At 39.4% G+C, this 19,249-nt stretch overlaps 1 protein-coding gene and 1 long non-coding RNA gene across 2 annotated transcripts in view; one reads left to right on the plus strand and one right to left on the minus strand.

The window, feature by feature from the left end:
- Positions 1–19,249, minus strand: part of LOC128810090 (uncharacterized) — a 291,765-nt gene that overhangs the window by 131,621 nt on the left and 140,895 nt on the right. The gene's annotated exons all lie outside the window — the stretch shown is intronic.
- KCNH7 (potassium voltage-gated channel subfamily H member 7) overlaps positions 16,024–19,249 on the plus strand; it is a 212,881-nt gene continuing 209,655 nt past the window's right edge. Inside the window, exons 1-2 of the mRNA XM_053982647.1 lie at positions 16,024–16,269; positions 18,256–18,486. Coding sequence (XP_053838622.1) covers positions 16,194–16,269; positions 18,256–18,486 — 307 coding nt within the window. The 5' untranslated portion in view covers positions 16,024–16,193. The remainder of the gene's footprint in view (positions 16,270–18,255; positions 18,487–19,249) is intronic.

Consider the following 19,249-nt stretch of genomic DNA (forward strand, 5'->3'; position numbering starts at 1 on the left):
TAAATAGTAGAAATAACCTGGCTATCCCTATCAGCTTGCTGGGGTTTTTTTCCATTGGCAGTTTATATAATGAAAATAATGACATTTAAGCGGAAATGTACACATCCTACAGAGCCACACCCTTTTTCTTGCTGCCATTTCACAGAATCACAAAATATGCTGATTTTGAAGGGACCCCCATGGATCATTGGTACGTACTCCCCTCCCTGCACAGCACCATTCCCAACACTAACACTATGTACCTGAGAGCATTGTCCAACACTTCTTGACCACTGTCAGGCTTGGTGCTGTGGCCTCTTCCCTGGGGAGCCTGTTCCAGTGCCCAGCCACGCTCTGGGTGAAGAACCCAAGCCTGTTCTAGGGAAGATATCAGAAACAGTGTAGCCATCAGGACTACGGCAGTGACTGTCCTCTGTACTCAGAACTGGTGTGGCCACACCTTGAATCCTGTGCCAGTTTTAGGTCCTCTCTCCTAGAAAGACACTGAGATGCTGGAGTTTGTACAGAAAAAGGCAACAAAGCTGGTGAAGGGTCTGGAGCACAAGTCTCATGAGGCACAGCTGAGAGAGCTGGGATTGTTTAGCCTGCAAAAACAACAAAGGCTTGAAGGGCCTCATCGTTCTCTGCCACTCCCTGAAAGGAGATTGTACCAAGGTGCGGGTCAGCCTCTTCTCCTGGGTAACCAACAATAGGACAAGAGGAAACGGATAGAAGTTGCTCCAGAAGAGGTTAAGGTTCAATATTGGGAAAAATTTCTTCACTGAAGAAATTGTCAGGCATTGGAATGGGCTGGCAAGGGATGTAGTTGAGTCACCATCCCTGGAGGCATTTAAAGGACATGTGGTTGTACCACTTAGAGACATGATTTAGTGGTGAACTTGGCAGGTTAACAGCTGGACTCCATGATCTTAAAGGATTTTTTTTTCCAAACAAAACAATTCTATGATTTTAAGATTAATTTAAAATCAAATTCTTCACATATGCTATTTATTCTAATTTGTTTCTAATTTGTTTCTAATCCTATTTGTTTCTAATGCCTTTGGTTGGTGACTGACTGAATTGGCAATAGCCTTGCTTTAAAGTGTAGATCTTACATGCTTCATTTCAAAGTGCTAAATTATCACTGCTTGGTTTCTTTTCAGATTCCTGGGTACGTGCCTTTTAAAAATGTAAACACCCAGCAGACATGATGTAAACATGCAAAGATTTTAGTCAACACACTGTTTGGTATTCCTCTCACATTAGCAAGGACAGTACAGACCACTACCAGTTCCAGGTGTTTAGATCTTTTAAATTTTGTAACACATATGCAGGAAAACTAGGTCTCTCTTTAAATAAACATTTTCTATTAGAGATTTCTTACCCAGACTTGCATAACACATTTATTTCCCTGGGTCATTTTCCATTTTACAGCAAATAGGTTATAGACAGAACATAACAATCTGACAGCAGCTTTTCCCTCCATCGATAGCATTTCTATTTAAAGATGAGGATTCAAAATCAGTATTGAAGGTACATGCTCCCTTTTCTAAAGGGAGTCAGTGTACCTGTAAATAATTCATCACTTCCGTTAGTTTAGTAAGACCAGGTTTAAAAATCAAGGAAAACCTGGCACTTTTCATTTAAATGGCCATTGTTTTGCAGGTATGAGTCTGTATCTTCACCTAAAGCCAACTCTATTCTCTGACCATATTACTTGTCTACAGGAATGCTGTTGGTACCAGCACTGTTGGTTTAACTGGTATCCAAAGAGAGGGTTGTCCCCACTGTACCTTGAGAATACAAGGATCTTCCATTACATTCCACTTTCCTATTCTCCCACTTTGTCCTTGTGTTCTCTGATAAAAAAAAAAAAGAGCTCAGTTAAACTGGTTAACAGGTATGGCCACATAGATAATAGTACAACAGCAAATTAGTCAAGCATGAGCTAGTATCAAATTCAGAAAATGAAGGGAACTTTTACATGAAAGTAAATTTTCATCCAATGAAATTAAAGAAAGAGTATATGAATCCCAAAAAGCTACCATCACACCTGGCCAATGCTATTATGCAGTTTTCTGCTGCTTCTCAGTGTGAGAATGAAGAAACCTATTATAGTTACTAACTTGTGAAATGGAGATTTACCATAAAATGCATATAAAGTGCAATAACTATCATAAAATATGCTGGAGTGCAACTTAATTTCCCTGATAAAACTTCATATTCTGCTTCCTGACATTCCTGACTGATTGATTTAAACAATACAGCCTTCACACTATCTTAAGAGTTAAGTTTAAATGAATACCCTGGCAGAGTCACGATCCATGGCCTTCAGTACCTGCCACAGACATTCCTGGATGATTTCTGATGAACACAGCCCAGAGTAAACACACTTGTAGGTTGCTTGTTCCTGTGATCACTGTTATACATACACTGTCTTTCAAGAATTAACTACTGTGCAACTTGCAGATTTTTTTTCTTTTATAACATAGTTAGCTTGGAAGTAAATACAAATATGAAAGTGACATTGTGATCACAGGGACATTGAAGAGCCATGTGATTCTGTGTCCAAAAGTTGGCAGTATTTTCACAAAAAATACTCTCCTTGAGGCTGACATCTGTATCTAATTATAAGGTTAATAGTTTAGGCTAGGAAGGTAGGAGACCACCCCTGCTCCTAATAGCCTACTTATTTGTTTAAAGTATTTGGTAAAAGAAAATATCCCAATAGCAGCAAGTGGAACTTATACCTAATTTATAAGAAAAAAATTAAGAAATAATTTTCAAGTCCTATTACACCTTTTAGTGAGCCTCTTACTGGATTCTTTCACTTTTTCCTCCATCTCATTTTAAAGACAGAAATAGAATTCCCTTGGAAGTTTTCATTTTAAAGCTAGAAATAGAATTCAAATGGATTTTGCTTCATTTGCTCATCACTTAACAAACAGGTATCTAAACCTGGCTACAAAGACCTTGGATAAAACAATCTGGTGCTTAACCTTTAAAAGGCAAAGTTTTTAGAAACTGGGCTGGATATCAGAAATCTCACTTTGTGTAAATTTGCTGCCTAATTACACCTGTAGACTGAAAGAAAACATTTTTGCTATCTTTTTATTAACTTGGGTATGTGTATGTATAAACCAGTTAATTTCTAATCCCATGGCACCTTTTTTTTTTTTTTTTCATCAGAGGATCAGGAAACAACTGTTCCCCTTTAGGACTCTAATTCTGTACTATATGGCAGTACTGACTTTAGTGGAATAACCCTTCATTCAGAGAATTCTCTGGAGAGGAAGAGTAGAGTATAATTAGATCCCTTAAAATTATTAGAGGTGGGAGAGTAAAACAAGCCTTAAAATAGCCGTGTTTCCATATTGAAATGCTTTAGTAGCAGTAGGTTGCAGGGAAGTCTATTGCCATGTGCTGCCTATGTTTTATGCCTGTTATGAGTCTGCTGAAAATGCATATTTGCTGGGTATGTTGTTACTAGGGAAGTATAAGTTACTTATATATATATATATATATATATATATATATATATATATAAAACAGGATACTGTTTCATAAAAAGAATGAGAAAAAATTGGTATCAAGAAAATCATGTAAGTACCTCCAATCTAAAACACAGTCTGCAAAATGAACACAATCTGGAACGGTGCCTCTTAGAATCTGACTGATGCATCAACCAGTGGGAAAAGGGGGAGAGGAGGGACACTTGTCCAAGGAAAGTTAAGAGTTCTGGAGAGATCTATAATAGACTAAGATAAGACCCCCTAAAAAAAAGTATCTATTTCTTCTTCTTTTATAGAACTCCAAGCCCTATAATTTTCTTTTGTTTTACTGAATCACTCTCACAGCAATTTGCCTAATTGAAACAAAGGAAAAAAAATCTTCCTTAAAAACTGATATCCAGCTACCTTTCAGAAATTTCCTACTATTGAAGAACATCCTAAGTATACACATATGAATCCCAGCTATCCAAACAAATAGGAAATATATCAACTGTATATTATATAGCATAGAGAGCAAATTGAAGGTAAAATAAATTGGTTAGCAGTTGTTAAAGATAGCAGATGTCAAGAAAGTCTTTTAATCACTGAACACAGAAGTGACTGATAATTTGTTATTTATCCAGAAATGTAAAATTTTTAAAACTAAAAAAGGTGTAAAATACAATTATTGACATAATTGATTATAGAGAATGCTAGACATTTTTAATTCTATATATATTTTAGGCAAAAATAATTATTATTTTCCCGCCTTATCTAACTTCCTTTTGGTTTGAGCTAGATGTGCTTTTAGATAGTGATTGTCACATATCACTATAATGCTTCCATCCTTCCTGAGGTATTTTCACACAGGAAAAGCAGATGGCATTATAGCCAGGGCTCTGCTACCAGATTATCATATGCCATGACCTGTCATCACAGGCCCCCAGCTGGGTAAGAATTAGCCTTGACTCCATGCTTCTCAGAAGGCTGATCAATCATTTTATTATACTATACTAATTAAGAAACCCATTGTCCTTACAGACAGTCCGATACAGGTGGACCCAATTGGTCCTTCAAACGAAACACCATCACCACTGGCCAATCAAGAAACCACCCTTTGGTAAACAAATCTCCACAACACATTCCACATGTTCACAACAACAGGTGCAGCAAGTGAAGATAAGAATTGTTTATCATTCTTTTCTCTGATCTTCTCACAGCCTTCCCCAGGAGAATGCCTGGGAAAGTTGTGCATTGCTCTCTGTGGCCAGAGAGCTGCTGCCACAATGATCTGTCTCAAGTGTAAACTATTTTGGAAGGATTTCATTGCTCTATAGTTTCTTAGATTCATAAATTGATAAAGTGTTCCATGACCCACAGCTGTTCACATTCTTGTGGGTTAAAAATACATGCAATATTTTTGGCTTATCATGTATGTTCTACCTACTGATACCTACTGGCTTCTCTGAAATTCACCCATAAGTGTGTGTTCAAGCAGCAGCAGATGTAATTCTATTTCTATTAAACAGAATATTGATAATTCTTGTTTTCTTTTTCCTTTTTCACTTTCAGGAATACTTTCTGGCAGTAAAATGTTCACTTAGAAGATCAACAAGAGAGACTAAAACATACAAAACAGAATCCTGAGGTTATTCATGTCTAAAACAAATGACACAATTTCAGAATCTTCTGGATGACAAAACATGGATCCCAAGTTAGTTTATGATAATTGAGATGAATAAATTGTTCTCTTGTAACTATTTATTCTTTTGAACATGCCTATTACAATCCAAATTAATCTGACATGCACACTTTGGCTAATGCTTATCCACACACCCATTTCCTTTGAGCATTGGCTGGTGCACCTGCCTTCACTACTTCTCATGGAAACTGAACTAGAACTAAGTTTGTTTATGGTCCTTTTTTAGAATTCATCAAGAGGAGTACATATTTTTTTTAACTCTTAGATGAGGAAAGCCAAGTAAAATTATAGAAAGCAGACAATTTGCAATTATTCCAGGTAATAAGATCTGCCTGACGCTTGTCATCTGCCCAGTGATTCTACTACTCCCTAATAGATCACATTTCATATACTAACATTTAAACAAAATTAAATCAAGCCCCTTGAGTCTATACTTCTATAGCAGTTATTCAAATTACCCTGTTCACCTGACTACTGAAAAGACAAACATGTCAGTGCTGAGGATAGAGAGACACAATAAAGAGGAAGAGGGAAATCTGGTAACCAAGCAATGTAGTCATGAGCTTCCATCTGTGAGAAGGATCAGAAAAGTTCCTGAGCTATGCCAGCACAAAAGAGCAGTGGATTGAAGTCTTATCCCTTAACTTAAAAAAAGAATTATAGAACTGGAAGTACTTTATGGCAGATTAACAAATATTACTAGAAGACATGGAACTCTCATGAGAGAAAAGCAGTGCTGATGCAAAGGAGCTCTGAGAGCCAGGGGAAATGCTGCTTCGGTCTAGATAGTTAAGAAAGAAGAACAAAGGGTACAAGCAAATACTCTGGATTTATATTTAATGTTCCATCTGAAAAGGTTTCAGATATCACAGTCAAGTATCCTGCTAGAATACATGTGTATGTGTGATGTCTTTTAAAATGTAAATCAATAATGTATCACTCACTGTATGGAACATCTCAAGTCTAGGGAATGCTATTCATTCCATTGATGATTTCAGCTAATGGTAGATATGGAACCACATGCTTCAGGGAGCCCTATGAGGCCAACACATAGATATTATGGAGAAAAAGAAGTGGCATAATTAAAACCTCATCTGCATATTCTGGATCAGAAACCAAGTCTCAGTATATCTGGAAATATCAAACATACCATCATGGACTCACATGATAATATGGTTGTGAGCAGCCTCAGAAGGTGCAATGTCCTGCCTAAAAGAGTGTCAGGAAAACTGTGAGACCAGGTGGTCGAGGGCTTTTATGTAGCTCTGTCTTGAGGATGTCCAAGCAAGGGGAATGCATGGCTTTGGGCAATCATTTTGGCTATGTGAGTTTAGCAGAGAAAGGACTATTGAAGCACTAAAGATTATTGTTTTGTCCTAAACTGAAGATTTATTTTGTACCCCTTACCCTCAAAGGATGTATAACCCTAGATTGGGTTACTTGACAAGGTCTGGAAATTGATATTCATTGTCAGGTGAATCACAGCAGTCTTGAGTTTTCAGGTGACAGTGTGATGAAATCTCTATTTGAGATTATGACAAATTCTCCTCCAGTACAGTCCTCTGATTTGGAATGTTCACTTCTCAAAATGTCAGTATTTCCTGAGAAAAAAAATATTTTTTCCTAAGAAAAATTAAAAATGTCTTTAGGAAATATTTTCTCTCAATATTCAATATGACTTTATCAATTTGTTTTTTTAATGATAAATTGGAATAAAAACAAGGCCTATGTTTTCAGCAGTACAGTTCTGTGTCTGAATCTGCCCATGGATCTGTCAGGATGTGAAAGTCTGCAGGCAAGATTGGATAGGCAGTCATCTGAGTTGTGCATTATTGTCCTAACCTGACACAAAAACATGGTGGATTTAAAATCTTAGATGTGCTTTCTTTCAAGCTGTTGACATAGCATATGAGGAAAATGAATAAATGAATATTTATCTAGCTCAAACAGCATAAAATTTAATATATGTCTATACTGATTTTTTTTCAAGAGTTGTGAAATCAGACTTTCAAATTCACCTGTGAGCAGCCTGAATACTGAGCTAAAGCACAGTTTCTGAGTGATTGCTTTGGGTGCTACAACATGTACAGAGGAAGTTCTCCTTCAAAAAGCATATCTGGATAGTTTGGCTATTATATTGTGAAAATAAGTATAAAGTATAAAAATAGTTTAAATTATAATCATCAACCAAATTAGTATCTCTACTGTGATCTAACATGCACCTATCTTAAATAACTGAACAAAGGATGATAAAAATTAAAATGCAAAATAAATGAATGTATTATGATGAGATAATCTTTCTATTTCTGAATATGTATTTTAGCATAGCAGTGGTTTTATTACTTTTTACTGGCAGAAAAGTTGACTTTCACCTGAAATTATTATTCATCCTGCCAAATAAATTTAATTGTATGGAAGACAAGTGCTAGAAAAAGTAGACTGAAAATATATCTTATTTTTATTGCAACCAAATAGACATAATGGTAGAGATCAGAAATACAGGGAGATTATTTAAATAAATTCTATCTTGGGCAGCAGAAGACTTTCACAAAATAACATATGTCATTTGATTATCTCTCTCTGTCATCACAGATCATGAGCAAAACTCTCACTTGTCAAATACCTGCCGTTCATATTGGCTTCAGTAGGGTTATTGAATACAGTATTTAGCACTGATGAAAAATCTCCCCATTCATTTGTAGCTGTATTGATATAACTCTGGAGATGTTAGCTCCAAACAGGCACCTGGGTTTGTGTGTTTAGCCTATAGTACATACATTTTACCTGCACAGACAGCAGATCAGCTCACACTACTTTTGAGGAGGAAAATGCTGTTTCAGGATATGAGCATCTCTTCAAATGAATATGGACAAATGTTAATTTTGTCATATAATTAGACATGACCTCATGCTATGGGATTATGAAAGAAGAGTGGAAATACTGAAAAAGAAATATGCGAACTGGAAATTTGCAGATTATTTTTGACAGCAATGTGAACAAAAGCACTGATAAGTACACTGTCAGGAAGAATTAGTCTATACAATTCTGGACTCTACACAGTTACAGAGAAATATTATTACTGTGAGAATAATACTGAAAAAAGTAAATGTGGAAAAATACAGTTGTAGAGAGAAAATATACATGGCAGGTGGAGAAAGCTTCGCCTACAGAACTGAGTGTTAGAATATGCTAATAATAAAATCGTTAATGACTAAGTGAGCACAGTGTAGAAAACTGCAGTTACCTTATTTAGATGAAGTGACTGTGTAAAATATGTTAACAGAATGCAGAAAGAGCAAAGAAGGTATGAAACACTAAAAATTAAAATAGAAACACAATGTACTACTACCGAGATATTTAGGAAAATTAAATTCACCTTCATCAAGACTCTATGGAGCCATTGACACTAAAGCCTCATACTATTTTGGTGGGGTTTATTCCTTACGAATGAAATAGGAATTTATTTGCTATACTGTGTTCTGGGACATATATCCAAATTTCTCAAGCTTACTTCACACTGTCTGAGGTCTATCTCTTTGGAGATATATAACAAGCATCCTTAGGAATAGCAAAAACATTCTCAAGCTGGAATAAACATCTAAAATTGTATTTAAAGTTGATGGAAGTTATTTTTCCCCCCTAAACAGTTTCAATTTATATTTCATTTTGGCTCTAAAGTTCAGTGCATGTTATAATTTCTGGCCAGTTTCAGGTCAGTTTCTGGTCCATTTGTACTTCCATCTGCCTGTTCCTTCTGTCCCTCTGCCTTTGAGGTTGAAAAGTACAAACAACTGATATAACTAGTAGATATAGTAGTATTATTGACAGTAGTCAAGCAGTGAAGACAGAAATCTGAAACCAGTAGGAAACATGACACAAAGGGCAAAAGGGAACAAAATTTATCCAAAATCATAACAGATCAGCTCAAGGAAAGAGAACAAAATGAACCCCATATTTATCCATTAAAATAATTTTTTTAAAATCTTCTTAGATTATTTGTACGACCAGGATACCAGTGTCCAAAAAGAACTACTTGTATGCTTCAGAATTATATTTTATTATCTTAATGTTTATCTGTGCTGGAAAGATATTTGTATATGATTACTCTTTGAGAGCATATCCAATCTGATACTGTCCAAAGGAGATAAAAAGGTCTCACTGCCTCCTGGTCAATCTCAAGAAAAATGTTACCATGAACCAAGTTCAGAGCAGCTGCTGTCCTTTTTCTCCCCTACAGCTGCTCAGCATTGCCACACTGCCAGTTGCTGCAGGGCAGAGGAAAGGAAAAGACTAGTTCTGGCTATCTACTGCCTGCTAAACTAGCTATGGAAATATCATCCAAGCAGGAATTCAGCTCCTATACCCTGATCTGAGGAAACGGCTGAAGAGTAGAAATAATCTTCTTCATCTTGTGACCTCTCTGAAGTTAGCCCCACCAGTAGAGAGGGGTATCTACAAAACTGGATTTATGTTATAATGGAAGACAGATTGTGTTATAATGGAAGACAGCATATCTTCAATTACATTGCCCTGTGGTACAGAATTACTCACAATTATATGGAGCAGGGTACTTGATTTGTACACCATTGAAATTCTTCTATATATGTTAGGAGGAAACAAATAAATTAATAGAAGTATGCTTCATGTCTTGCCTAATTAAAATCAACATTCTTTCTGGACAGACAACTGTCAGAATCATAGAGTCATAGCACTGTAATCCAGCTAGAAAATCTTGCAGAGGAACAGCACATGCTGGGATCATTCCTGATGCTCTGAATTGGCCAGAGGTCAGCACAGAATAGCCTGAAGCACCCTTTCCAGGCCAAATCCCCAGGGAAACACAACGTGCATCTAAATGCTGTAAACCCCCAAGGCAAGAGCCCACACCAAAACTGTGGCTTCATACGAGGGAATGAAGCCCTGTGGTGAGACAGAGAGATATTGAAAGAGTCTCTCAGAGGAAGAAGTGCAAGCCTCATTGCTTGAATAATTTAAATCCTAAATGAATAATACAAATGCAAATATACTGAAGGGAACTATCCACTGGCAGGGCATTGAGTAAATGGATATATTGATGGTTTTTGTAATTGTCTTTTCATACCTGTACCTGCTAATTCTAAAATGATCCTAAGTCATGAGGTTCTGAATCCCTAGGCATTCTAATACAGCACATAATAATAACAATGGATACTGTAGAATAACTAACAACTTTTTCTGAATCCTTACAGAAAAAGTAAATGTTTTCCCATGTAATGTTACCTTTAATAGACTAGGAAATTTAGCACACAGAAGTTCTGCCTTATGGATTTTGCAGTTATAATTCAAATTCTTGTATTCAAATTACTGTCTCTCAGAGTAAATTATATGTAAAATATACATTGAATGAAATCCAAAATATAACTTTTTTATTACTGATTAAATGGCTGTAAAATTAAATAGAAATTTTAATCACTTTTTAGACTGCAATTTCATGCAGTCCAATATGCAGACACAATGAGGACGTATGCCTTAAGGCCAAATATATTAATTGCCTCAGTGTAATCTCATGGACATTAGTGGTCCTTGCCAGGAATAGGAGCCTTTATTTTAGATGGAAAAAGTGAAACACAAAATAACTATAATCAGATCTAATTCAAGGTGAATTTTGTAATGCCAGTAATGAAGCATTCCCATTTTTCTGTGTAGGTAGCTGTGTCAACAATGTGGCTTTAGGATTAATTCTGACCTGGTGTCTGAGACATCACCACACTGCAAGCAAAGACAATGCACTGCTTGAAGGAACCAGTTCTGGCAGTAGCAATTGCCACCACAGTCACCCAGTGCCTTTCTCAGTAGCATCAGCAGAGATTTGCTATTTGGATGTCCATGATGTTCAAGCAGTTGATTTCTATCTTCTCCAATAGAAGTAATTTGGCAGTCTGTTGTCCCCAGCAGCTGCATACTTTGCCTGAGCCTGAAGTGCAGACAGTAATAATCTAAATGATGATCATTATTATTGTGAAGGGCTAAAACAAAATGGAGAGCTATAACTTGAAGTTCTGGAAAGACATAAAAGACATGAGAAAGCAAGACTGATGTAAACTAAAGGTGATGATAAGAGACATCAACCTGTCAGGGAATCACAAAGGCCATCTTAGCCTAAAATGGGATTCAAAATAAGGTTTCAGTATTGCTCTTGACAGCTCTGAAGACAATTCCGGACTTATTTAAAATTGTAAGCATATATAACGTAGACGGATGAAAAAAATTTAAAGGCATGCAGGATCTATGCGGTAAAAGCAGCACAAATATCTATTGCTACCTGGAACAATGGCAGGACAGAGGGAGGAAGGAAGGAAGGAAGGAAGGAAGGAAGGAAGGAAGGAAGGAAGGAAGGAAGGAAGGAAGGAAGGAAGGAAGGAAGGAAGGAAGGAAGGAAGGAAGGAAGGAAGGAAGGAAGGAAGGAAGGAAGGAAGGAAGGAAGGAAGGAAGGAAGGAAGGAAGGAAGGAAGGAAGGAAGGAAGGAAGGAAGGAAGGAAGGAAGGAAGGAAGGAAGGAAGGAAGGAAGGAAGGAAGGAAGGAAGGAAGGAAGGAAGGAAGGAAGGAAGGAAGGAAGGAAGGAAGGAAGGAAGGAAGGAAGGAAGGAAGGAAGGAAGGAAGGAAGGAAGGAAGGAAGGAAGGAAGGAAGGAAGGAAGGAAGGAAGGAAGGAAGGAAGGAAGGAAGGAAGGAAGGAAGGAAGGAAGGAAGGAAGGAAGGAAGGAAGGAAGGAAGGAAGGAAGGAAGGAAGGAAGGAAGGAAGGAAGGAAGGAAGGAAGGAAGGAAGGAAGGAAGGAAGGAAGGAAGGAAGGAAGGAAGGAAGGAAGGAAGGAAGGAAGGAAGGAAGGAAGGAAGGAAGGAAGGAAGGAAGGAAGGAAGGAAGGAAGGAAGGAAGGAAGGAAGGAAGGAAGGAAGGAAGGAAGGAAGGAAGGAAGGAAGGAAGGAAGGAAGGAAGGAAGGAAGGAAGGAAGGAAGGAAGGAAGGAAGGAAGGAAGGAAGGAAGGAAGGAAGGAAGGAAGGAAGGAAGGAAGGAAGGAAGGAAGGAAGGAAGGAAGGAAGGAAGGAAGGAAGGAAGGAAGGAAGGAAGGAAGGAAGGAAGGAAGGAAGGAAGGAAGGAAGGAAGGAAGGAAGGAAGGAAGGAAGGAAGGAAGGAAGGAAGGAAGGAAGGAAGGAAGGAAGGAAGCAGGAAGGAAGGAAGGATTAACCGTATTTTGCTCCAGTACAAAAAGTGTTTATTAAAATGGGAATGCACTTAAACTTCTGTGTACAGGAGGGCGAACATAAGACTTTGAAAAGTCAAATATGATAAGAATGCTGGACTAAATCTGAATCCTGTTGGTTTTGGGTTTTTTTCCCCCACCAAAAATATGATGAGAAATATGATTAGAGCCATTTTCCCAGAGCTATCTTTTCCTGACAATATTAGGTTTAATTTTTAGCAGACTGCTAAGGCATCTTTACGCATATAGTCTTCTAAATTCTCTTGAGGAACTTGAGAAGGAAGTAGTTAAAATGCCAGTGAAAACCTTGTAACCACTATTTCAAAATCAGCTGCTCTCCTTAAGGCCAGGAAATGCCAAATATAGTTCTGCTGAGGAGCAGCCGAGCTCACGAGAGCTGTCCTTGGGCTGTGGCGAGGGTGGTGCCGCAAGGACCAATGCCACAAGGGGGCAGAGGACACGGGATCGGCCACGCCGGATGGGTTTGAGCTCCGGAGACACATTCCCTCGGTATTTTGGTCTCTTGCGAAGTTAGCAACTGTACAGCTTTTTAAACATATATCTCTTTATAAAACATATATCTCTATGGCATTCTCCATTTCTTTAATCACACTAGAGACGCACATTTGTAATGAATTCAAACTTTCCCACTTGCATGCATATTTTCCCAATCAAATGCAAATTCTTCCACATTACTTTCTCTGTGCTTGTTGTTAGCTGTCCAGTTTTAATATATTTTCCTTCTGCACTTCTCTATTGGCTTGCTACAGAAAATTATCAAGCAATAAGCACAGCGAGCATTAAGCACTCCAGGAGCAATAGATCATCTACAAGACTGCAGGAGTGCAAATCACCACAATGAAAGATTTTCTGATGTCACCTATTGCTCCTGTAGTTATTATAACCCATCATTCTTGTGAATTCATTCCCTGCTAAAAACCACATCTCAGATCTTGTCTTTCAGCAGCAGTTATCTTGCTTTCACTGGGGTTATCTTGATCAGTTCTAAACCAACCAACCAAGGTGGATAAAAAGGGGAAAAAAAAGAGGACTATAATATACATTCACATAGTCAGCATCAAAGTTCAAGCTACCATCGTGAGACAGAACAAAAAAGGTTTTCCAGAGTCATGGAATTCTGGTGTTTTTAGTATTCAGGCAAGCACTGTGTGACTCTCAAATTTAACACAAAGATGGGGCTTCAGTGGAATTTGAATTCTTAAACGTATTTTTATATTTTAATTTTTTTTTTCTTGTTTTCTTTCCAGACAGGCATCTAAAGCACTGGACTCTGGACTCTACTGGCCTGTAGTTGATCTAGTTTGCTACTAATTGTTCAATACTAGAACCAAACGCTGATTGTTCAGTAAAGGTCACAGTTTTATTGTGATTATTTTCTATTGCTGTTATAGATACATCAAAGTGACATTTTTGATGTAAAAATGAGAATGATGTCACTGCTGGCCATTATGACTTGACTAGATGTTAGGTATTATTGAAAGTGTTAAAATAAATATGTTGTTCCTCTTCACTCTTTCTACTACTGTCTTTGGGAACTTGAATACATTTTCAGAGATGTATTTTTCTTTGTCATTAAGACAAAGAGCAATACGAGAAAAATTCAACTTGAAGGCTTATAACCTGTCCAAAGGAGAAGTCTTCAAAAATATTTTAAGAGATTGTTTTTCTCTAGTGTTTGTCAGAGTCAAAAAAATGAGTTCTCCAAATATTATTACAAAAAAATATTTGGATGTTTTTCCTTTGATTCATACCTCTGAATATAGAGATTTTAACATTTGTTTCTGCAAATAAGCAATGCTCACTTCCTAAGATTGATTACATATCTGATTATATATCCCTTAATGTAGCTGAGGTTTTGTAATTAGTACACAGTCAATTACTATGAAGCCATCTTAATACAGTTTATGTATATATAAATTTTATTTTCAGACACCATTCACAGTTGTCTAAATCCAAGATGATTCTGCTGAGATTAAATTAAATTAGTCCAGAAATGCACCCTCATACTCAACAGACTGTGCCCCACCTCTGATAAATATAGAGGATGATACACGGTAACAGTGACACAAAGGGCCACACCTCTGAAAAGCTCACGGGTATAAGGAAACACCTGCTTGTGCTGTGGAAGAACAGGTGGGAAGCGGTGGTTTGCCGGCTCAATATCCTGTGCTTGCGATTACAAAGAACGGTGCTCAGGTGCCTCTCTTTTTTTGCCCTATGAGTTTATTAAGAAGCCGCCGGTGCTTTGCACTACCCTAGAGATGCCTTTCCAGCATCGCATGGCTGCCCCCATCTCCCTCCCCGTGTCACCTCGCCGAGCCATGCTGAACGCACACCGTTTTGCCTGCTGGGTAGCGCAGGAAGCCTTAATTACAGCCTGAAAATAATACCCGCTTCCCCCGGGAGCCTCCCTAGCTATTCCTGTGGGATGGGAGAAGCTGAGAGGAGCCAGGTGGGGGGAGGCTGGCGCTCCCCGGGCCCGAGCGCGGGCAGCGGCGCCTCCGTGCGCGCCGGCGAGGCGGCCCCAGCACCACGGCCAGCTCCGAGCGGGCGTCGCGCCCCGACGCGGCCCCGGCCCCGGGGCGGAGCGCGGTCCCGGGCAGCGGCTCCGCGACGGGGCGGCCTCGGCACCCGCTCGGTGCCGCCGCGGGCCGGGCGAGGGCTCCCTGCCGAGCTTAGCCCCCGCACCCGCGGGACCCGGCGCGCCCTCCGCGCCGCTCGCTCGGCCCCGAGAGGAGGCTGGCACCTGCTCGGCAACCCGGGGGCAGCGTTCGGCGCCGGGGGAATCCCCCTTCCTCCCAGGAGGGGGTCGTGTGGCGAGGGGAAGCCCTCGCCTGGGTCACGCTGCGTAGGAGGGGGCAATCCCTTCCACCGGGGAGAGGAAGGATGCCGAGGGCTCCGGTGGTCCCTTCCCCCGCTCCCCCATCGCTCAACATGGACCCCCATTCGCGCCGCCCCCCGCCCCAGACGGGGCGTGTACCAACTTCCCTCCCTCCCCCGGCCCTGCCAGCGCCTGGGGCTCCCCGGCGGGCCACGCTCTGGGGCCGCGAAGGGGCCGGCGGTGCCGGGAGGGCGGGGACGCCGGGGCTACCGGAGGTGGCGGGGCCCCCCGGCGCCGCCATCGCCCTCGGTCCCCGCTGACCCCTGCAGCCGCCGCGGTGGGGGATGTGGCACGTCGCGGTGCTGCTGGGGTGTAGCTTATTCCTGATGCCGCTGTTTGTCGCCGAGTTTTGAAGAGATTTATTGGCTGGCTTTTGCTAAACCACGCTTGAGTAATCCGAGCTGCTGAGCGCCGTGGTGAAGCCCGGAGGGGGGGGGGAACGTCACTCCCTCTGGCAGCGGAGAAACATTAGTCTTCCAGCCCTCAAACCACCACTACAGCGTCGGAAACTGCCGGGTCACAGCCATTTGCTTTGGAAAATTGGCGATGTTTGGTGCTAGAGATCGATTACCCTTGTAATCTTTCCCCACCCGCCACCTCCTCCTGCTTACCCCACCCCTACCCGCCCCAGACAATAGCGTCCGAGCTCCTCCAGGAAAAAATAGAAAAGAAAGCAAGGAGAGAAAGAAAGAAACTGGGGGATGAATCTGACTTCAATAGGAAAAGCGTGTCTCTAGAAGTGGTGCTAATGGGAAGAGATTTCCGAGCTCCAGAGGACGATGATTTGTCACAAAGGGTAGCTGGCTCAGTGCTTTGGGCTGGAGCCGTGTAGGAGATCCTTGGAGAAGTCATTGTGCACAGGAAACCGAAGACCTGTACAAACATGCCTGTTCGCAGAGGTCATGTGGCACCACAAAATACATTTTTGGGTACAATCATACGAAAATTTGAAGGGCAAAGTAAGTTCTCGCTTTCTATCTATTTTGCTATAGTAGTTTTATTCTGCTTGTGACTAAATGGACAGCAGCTCCAGACTATTTTTAAGTTTGTAGCTTGCAAAGAAAACCCCGGAGGTAAGGGGGGGATCCCTGGCAGAAGTAGCAATGCTTTTGATCTAGAATACAGATTGCCAACTTGAATTATTGGCTAGTGGGCTTGTTTGGGTTTGGGGTGTTTTTTTTTTTGGGAGGGGGGTTGGGGCTATTTTCCCACCCTATTTCAAGGAATAGTTTTTATCGTTGACTGTATCCATATTGTACAGCTATAGAAGTTATATCTCTTACCTTCTTCTGAAACAGTGAGATGGCTCTAAAAGCAGAATGTAGAATCTTGCTGTCCTTGCAATGTCTAAAAAATAGGCTAGATTTATTATTATGATTGTTAATACTGTTAATGATAATTGCCTTTTCAAAATAAAGCAGAAATTCAGACTTTGATTTAGAGGAAACAGAAAATATGCAGAAGAGTTATTAAAGAGGAAACACTCTCTTACCTTGTTGTCATGACTGCATGTAATATAGCTGTCGATTTTCTCTCTTTTGTTTATGTAAGTCTAAAATATCTATCAAACCAATACAAATGCATCCTCAGGGAGAGTCTGTGAGATCTTTTCCAGTGCAGCAGTTTACTACCTGTCAGGGAGGCTGAAGCTGAAGTGTTTTTTCCTGGCCAGAATTCTGGTTTCCTATTAGCTGTAAGAAGGATCACTTGATGCTTAAAATGAATTTAATTTAGAAACAGTGCTTTGATATATGTACATTGATTTGAATATTTAGCATAATTTTAGTATCAGGATGGTGTGAACCCTTACAAGTAATTCCAGTTCTTATACTTCCATATACTTAAACCCATATTAGCATGTGTAATATTTATATTTTTTTGAGAAAAAAATGAAGACAGTGCTACTCCTAATTTATCTATATGCTAAGTTGGTGTTGGTACACAAAGTTTTTATGCAGTGAAGTGTAGATTTTTTGACAGTAATAACGCACTAGATACTAAATAGGCAAGTGATAGTGAAAGTTCAACATGATTGAAAGATAGCAGAAAAAGTAAGAATGAAATCTCCAAATATGTTGCTGTGTTCAAAGATGGACATATTTAAAATTTTGAAGACTTGGACTGTTTACTTGGTGTCATGTAAGAAATCTTTTATAAAGCAAGCAATCTCCTTGTGAATTTGAGTAGCTAAAAGTTAATGTTATTAGCAGTAAGTGTATCACAGTCGCACATTTATAATTACAATGGGAATAGTGTGTTAAAAGGTAAACAGAAACAAACTAATAAGAGTTGAAAACTTTAAAACATGTCTTTGCGATGAGAGTTTTGGAAAGGAGGATGGATGGAAGCACAGAACTTCAGTGAAATTTGCAAAACGTTTCCAACATAACAATCGTTTCATATACCCCCTTTTTTGTTTATAGGAACTTTCTTTTCTTCTGTTACTTTCTAGATAGATTTATTAAAATACTGACTATAATTTACCTCAATGAAAACCCCTACAGAGTAGATTGAGATGGACCTTACATCAGGAAGCCCTTCACTTAAGTAGAACCCCCTTCCCAAGGCTCTACTTTTCCCCAAAAGAAGCCACTAACTTTTCAAGGACTTTTCTGGAGTTGTGACTGACAGGACGGCACTCATCGCTTGGGCTTCAGTAAAGCCTGAAACATACAAAATTTTAAAGTCAAAAGGAGATTTACAGAGACTTGCATCGTGTGGTTTTATTTCCTTAAAGAAAGAATTATATTCATCTTTAATGTATTCTAAATTAATTGAAGTTTCTTTAAAAGTCATGGATCAAATTATCTTCATTAAATGACTGAAAATCTCTGTATTTCAGGCATTCTGTGAAAAGAAGGGTTGTTCGGCATTCATCTCTGCGATCGACCCTATAAGAAATGTTGAAAGAGCACTAAAAAATGCATCACTTTCTTTTATTGCAGATAAAAAATTCATCATTGCTAATGCTAGAGTGCAGAATTGTGCTATCATCTACTGCAATGATGGGTTCTGTGAGATGACCGGGTTCTCCAGGCCAGATGTCATGCAGAAACCTTGCACCTGTGATTTCCTTCATGGGCCAGAGACCAAAAGACATCATATTGCCCAAATTGCTCAAGCCCTGCTGGGGTCAGAGGAGAGGAAAGTAGAAGTCACCTATTATCACAAAGATGGTAAAGTCTGGTTTTATTTTCAAAACTTTTATTTTCAAAACTTTTTGCATGTTTGATTAGCAGTTGATTGGTAAAAGAAGTGTGTATGTTGTACTGGCCAGCCCCTTTGCTGGAGGTGTTGTAATTTCTCTGAAGTCCAGTGAAATACATTTGCGTGTATCAGTAAGGGAATCTGCCCTGAGAGTAGTGGGTGTATGGAGTAAGTCACTGCACGCTCACTCTACCAGCTGAATGAAGCCAGCACAGTGTTTGCAACTCTGAAACAGAAGTTCTCTCGGTTGGTTTAAAGAAGATGTAACTCACTTAAAGTAATCAGCACAGAAGAAACTTACCTTGATTTAAACGCAGTATTTTTCCTCAAAGTTAAAAGTAGAAAAAAACAGCCCATCATAAAGAAAGCATTAGCTTATAAAGAAAGGGACAAGTCTTTTTCAGAGCTGAGATATTGAGAAGTACCTGCAATTGAGCTACCAATATTGTCCTAGTATTGCCAGAGACAAAATTTGGGTTTGCCCAGACTATGAACTATTCCCTCTTATCCAGTAAAGAATCAATATATGCAAAATGGCTGAATCTGCTGATACTTTTTTCCATCTTAAGAGCAAAAACTGAATAAATGTATTTCAGATTTAAAAATGCACACACATGAGAGGTAATTATGATACATAATAGTTATATGTAGAGTTTTGTTGTTGGTTCGTTTTTTTTTTTTAATTACCCAGAGTTATCTACAGAAACACCTACCTTTCAAATGAATTCAAGT

Source organism: Vidua macroura, chromosome 7, assembly GCF_024509145.1.
Source record: "Vidua macroura isolate BioBank_ID:100142 chromosome 7, ASM2450914v1, whole genome shotgun sequence".
In the NCBI taxonomy this organism is placed as follows: Eukaryota; Metazoa; Chordata; class Aves; order Passeriformes; family Viduidae; genus Vidua; species Vidua macroura.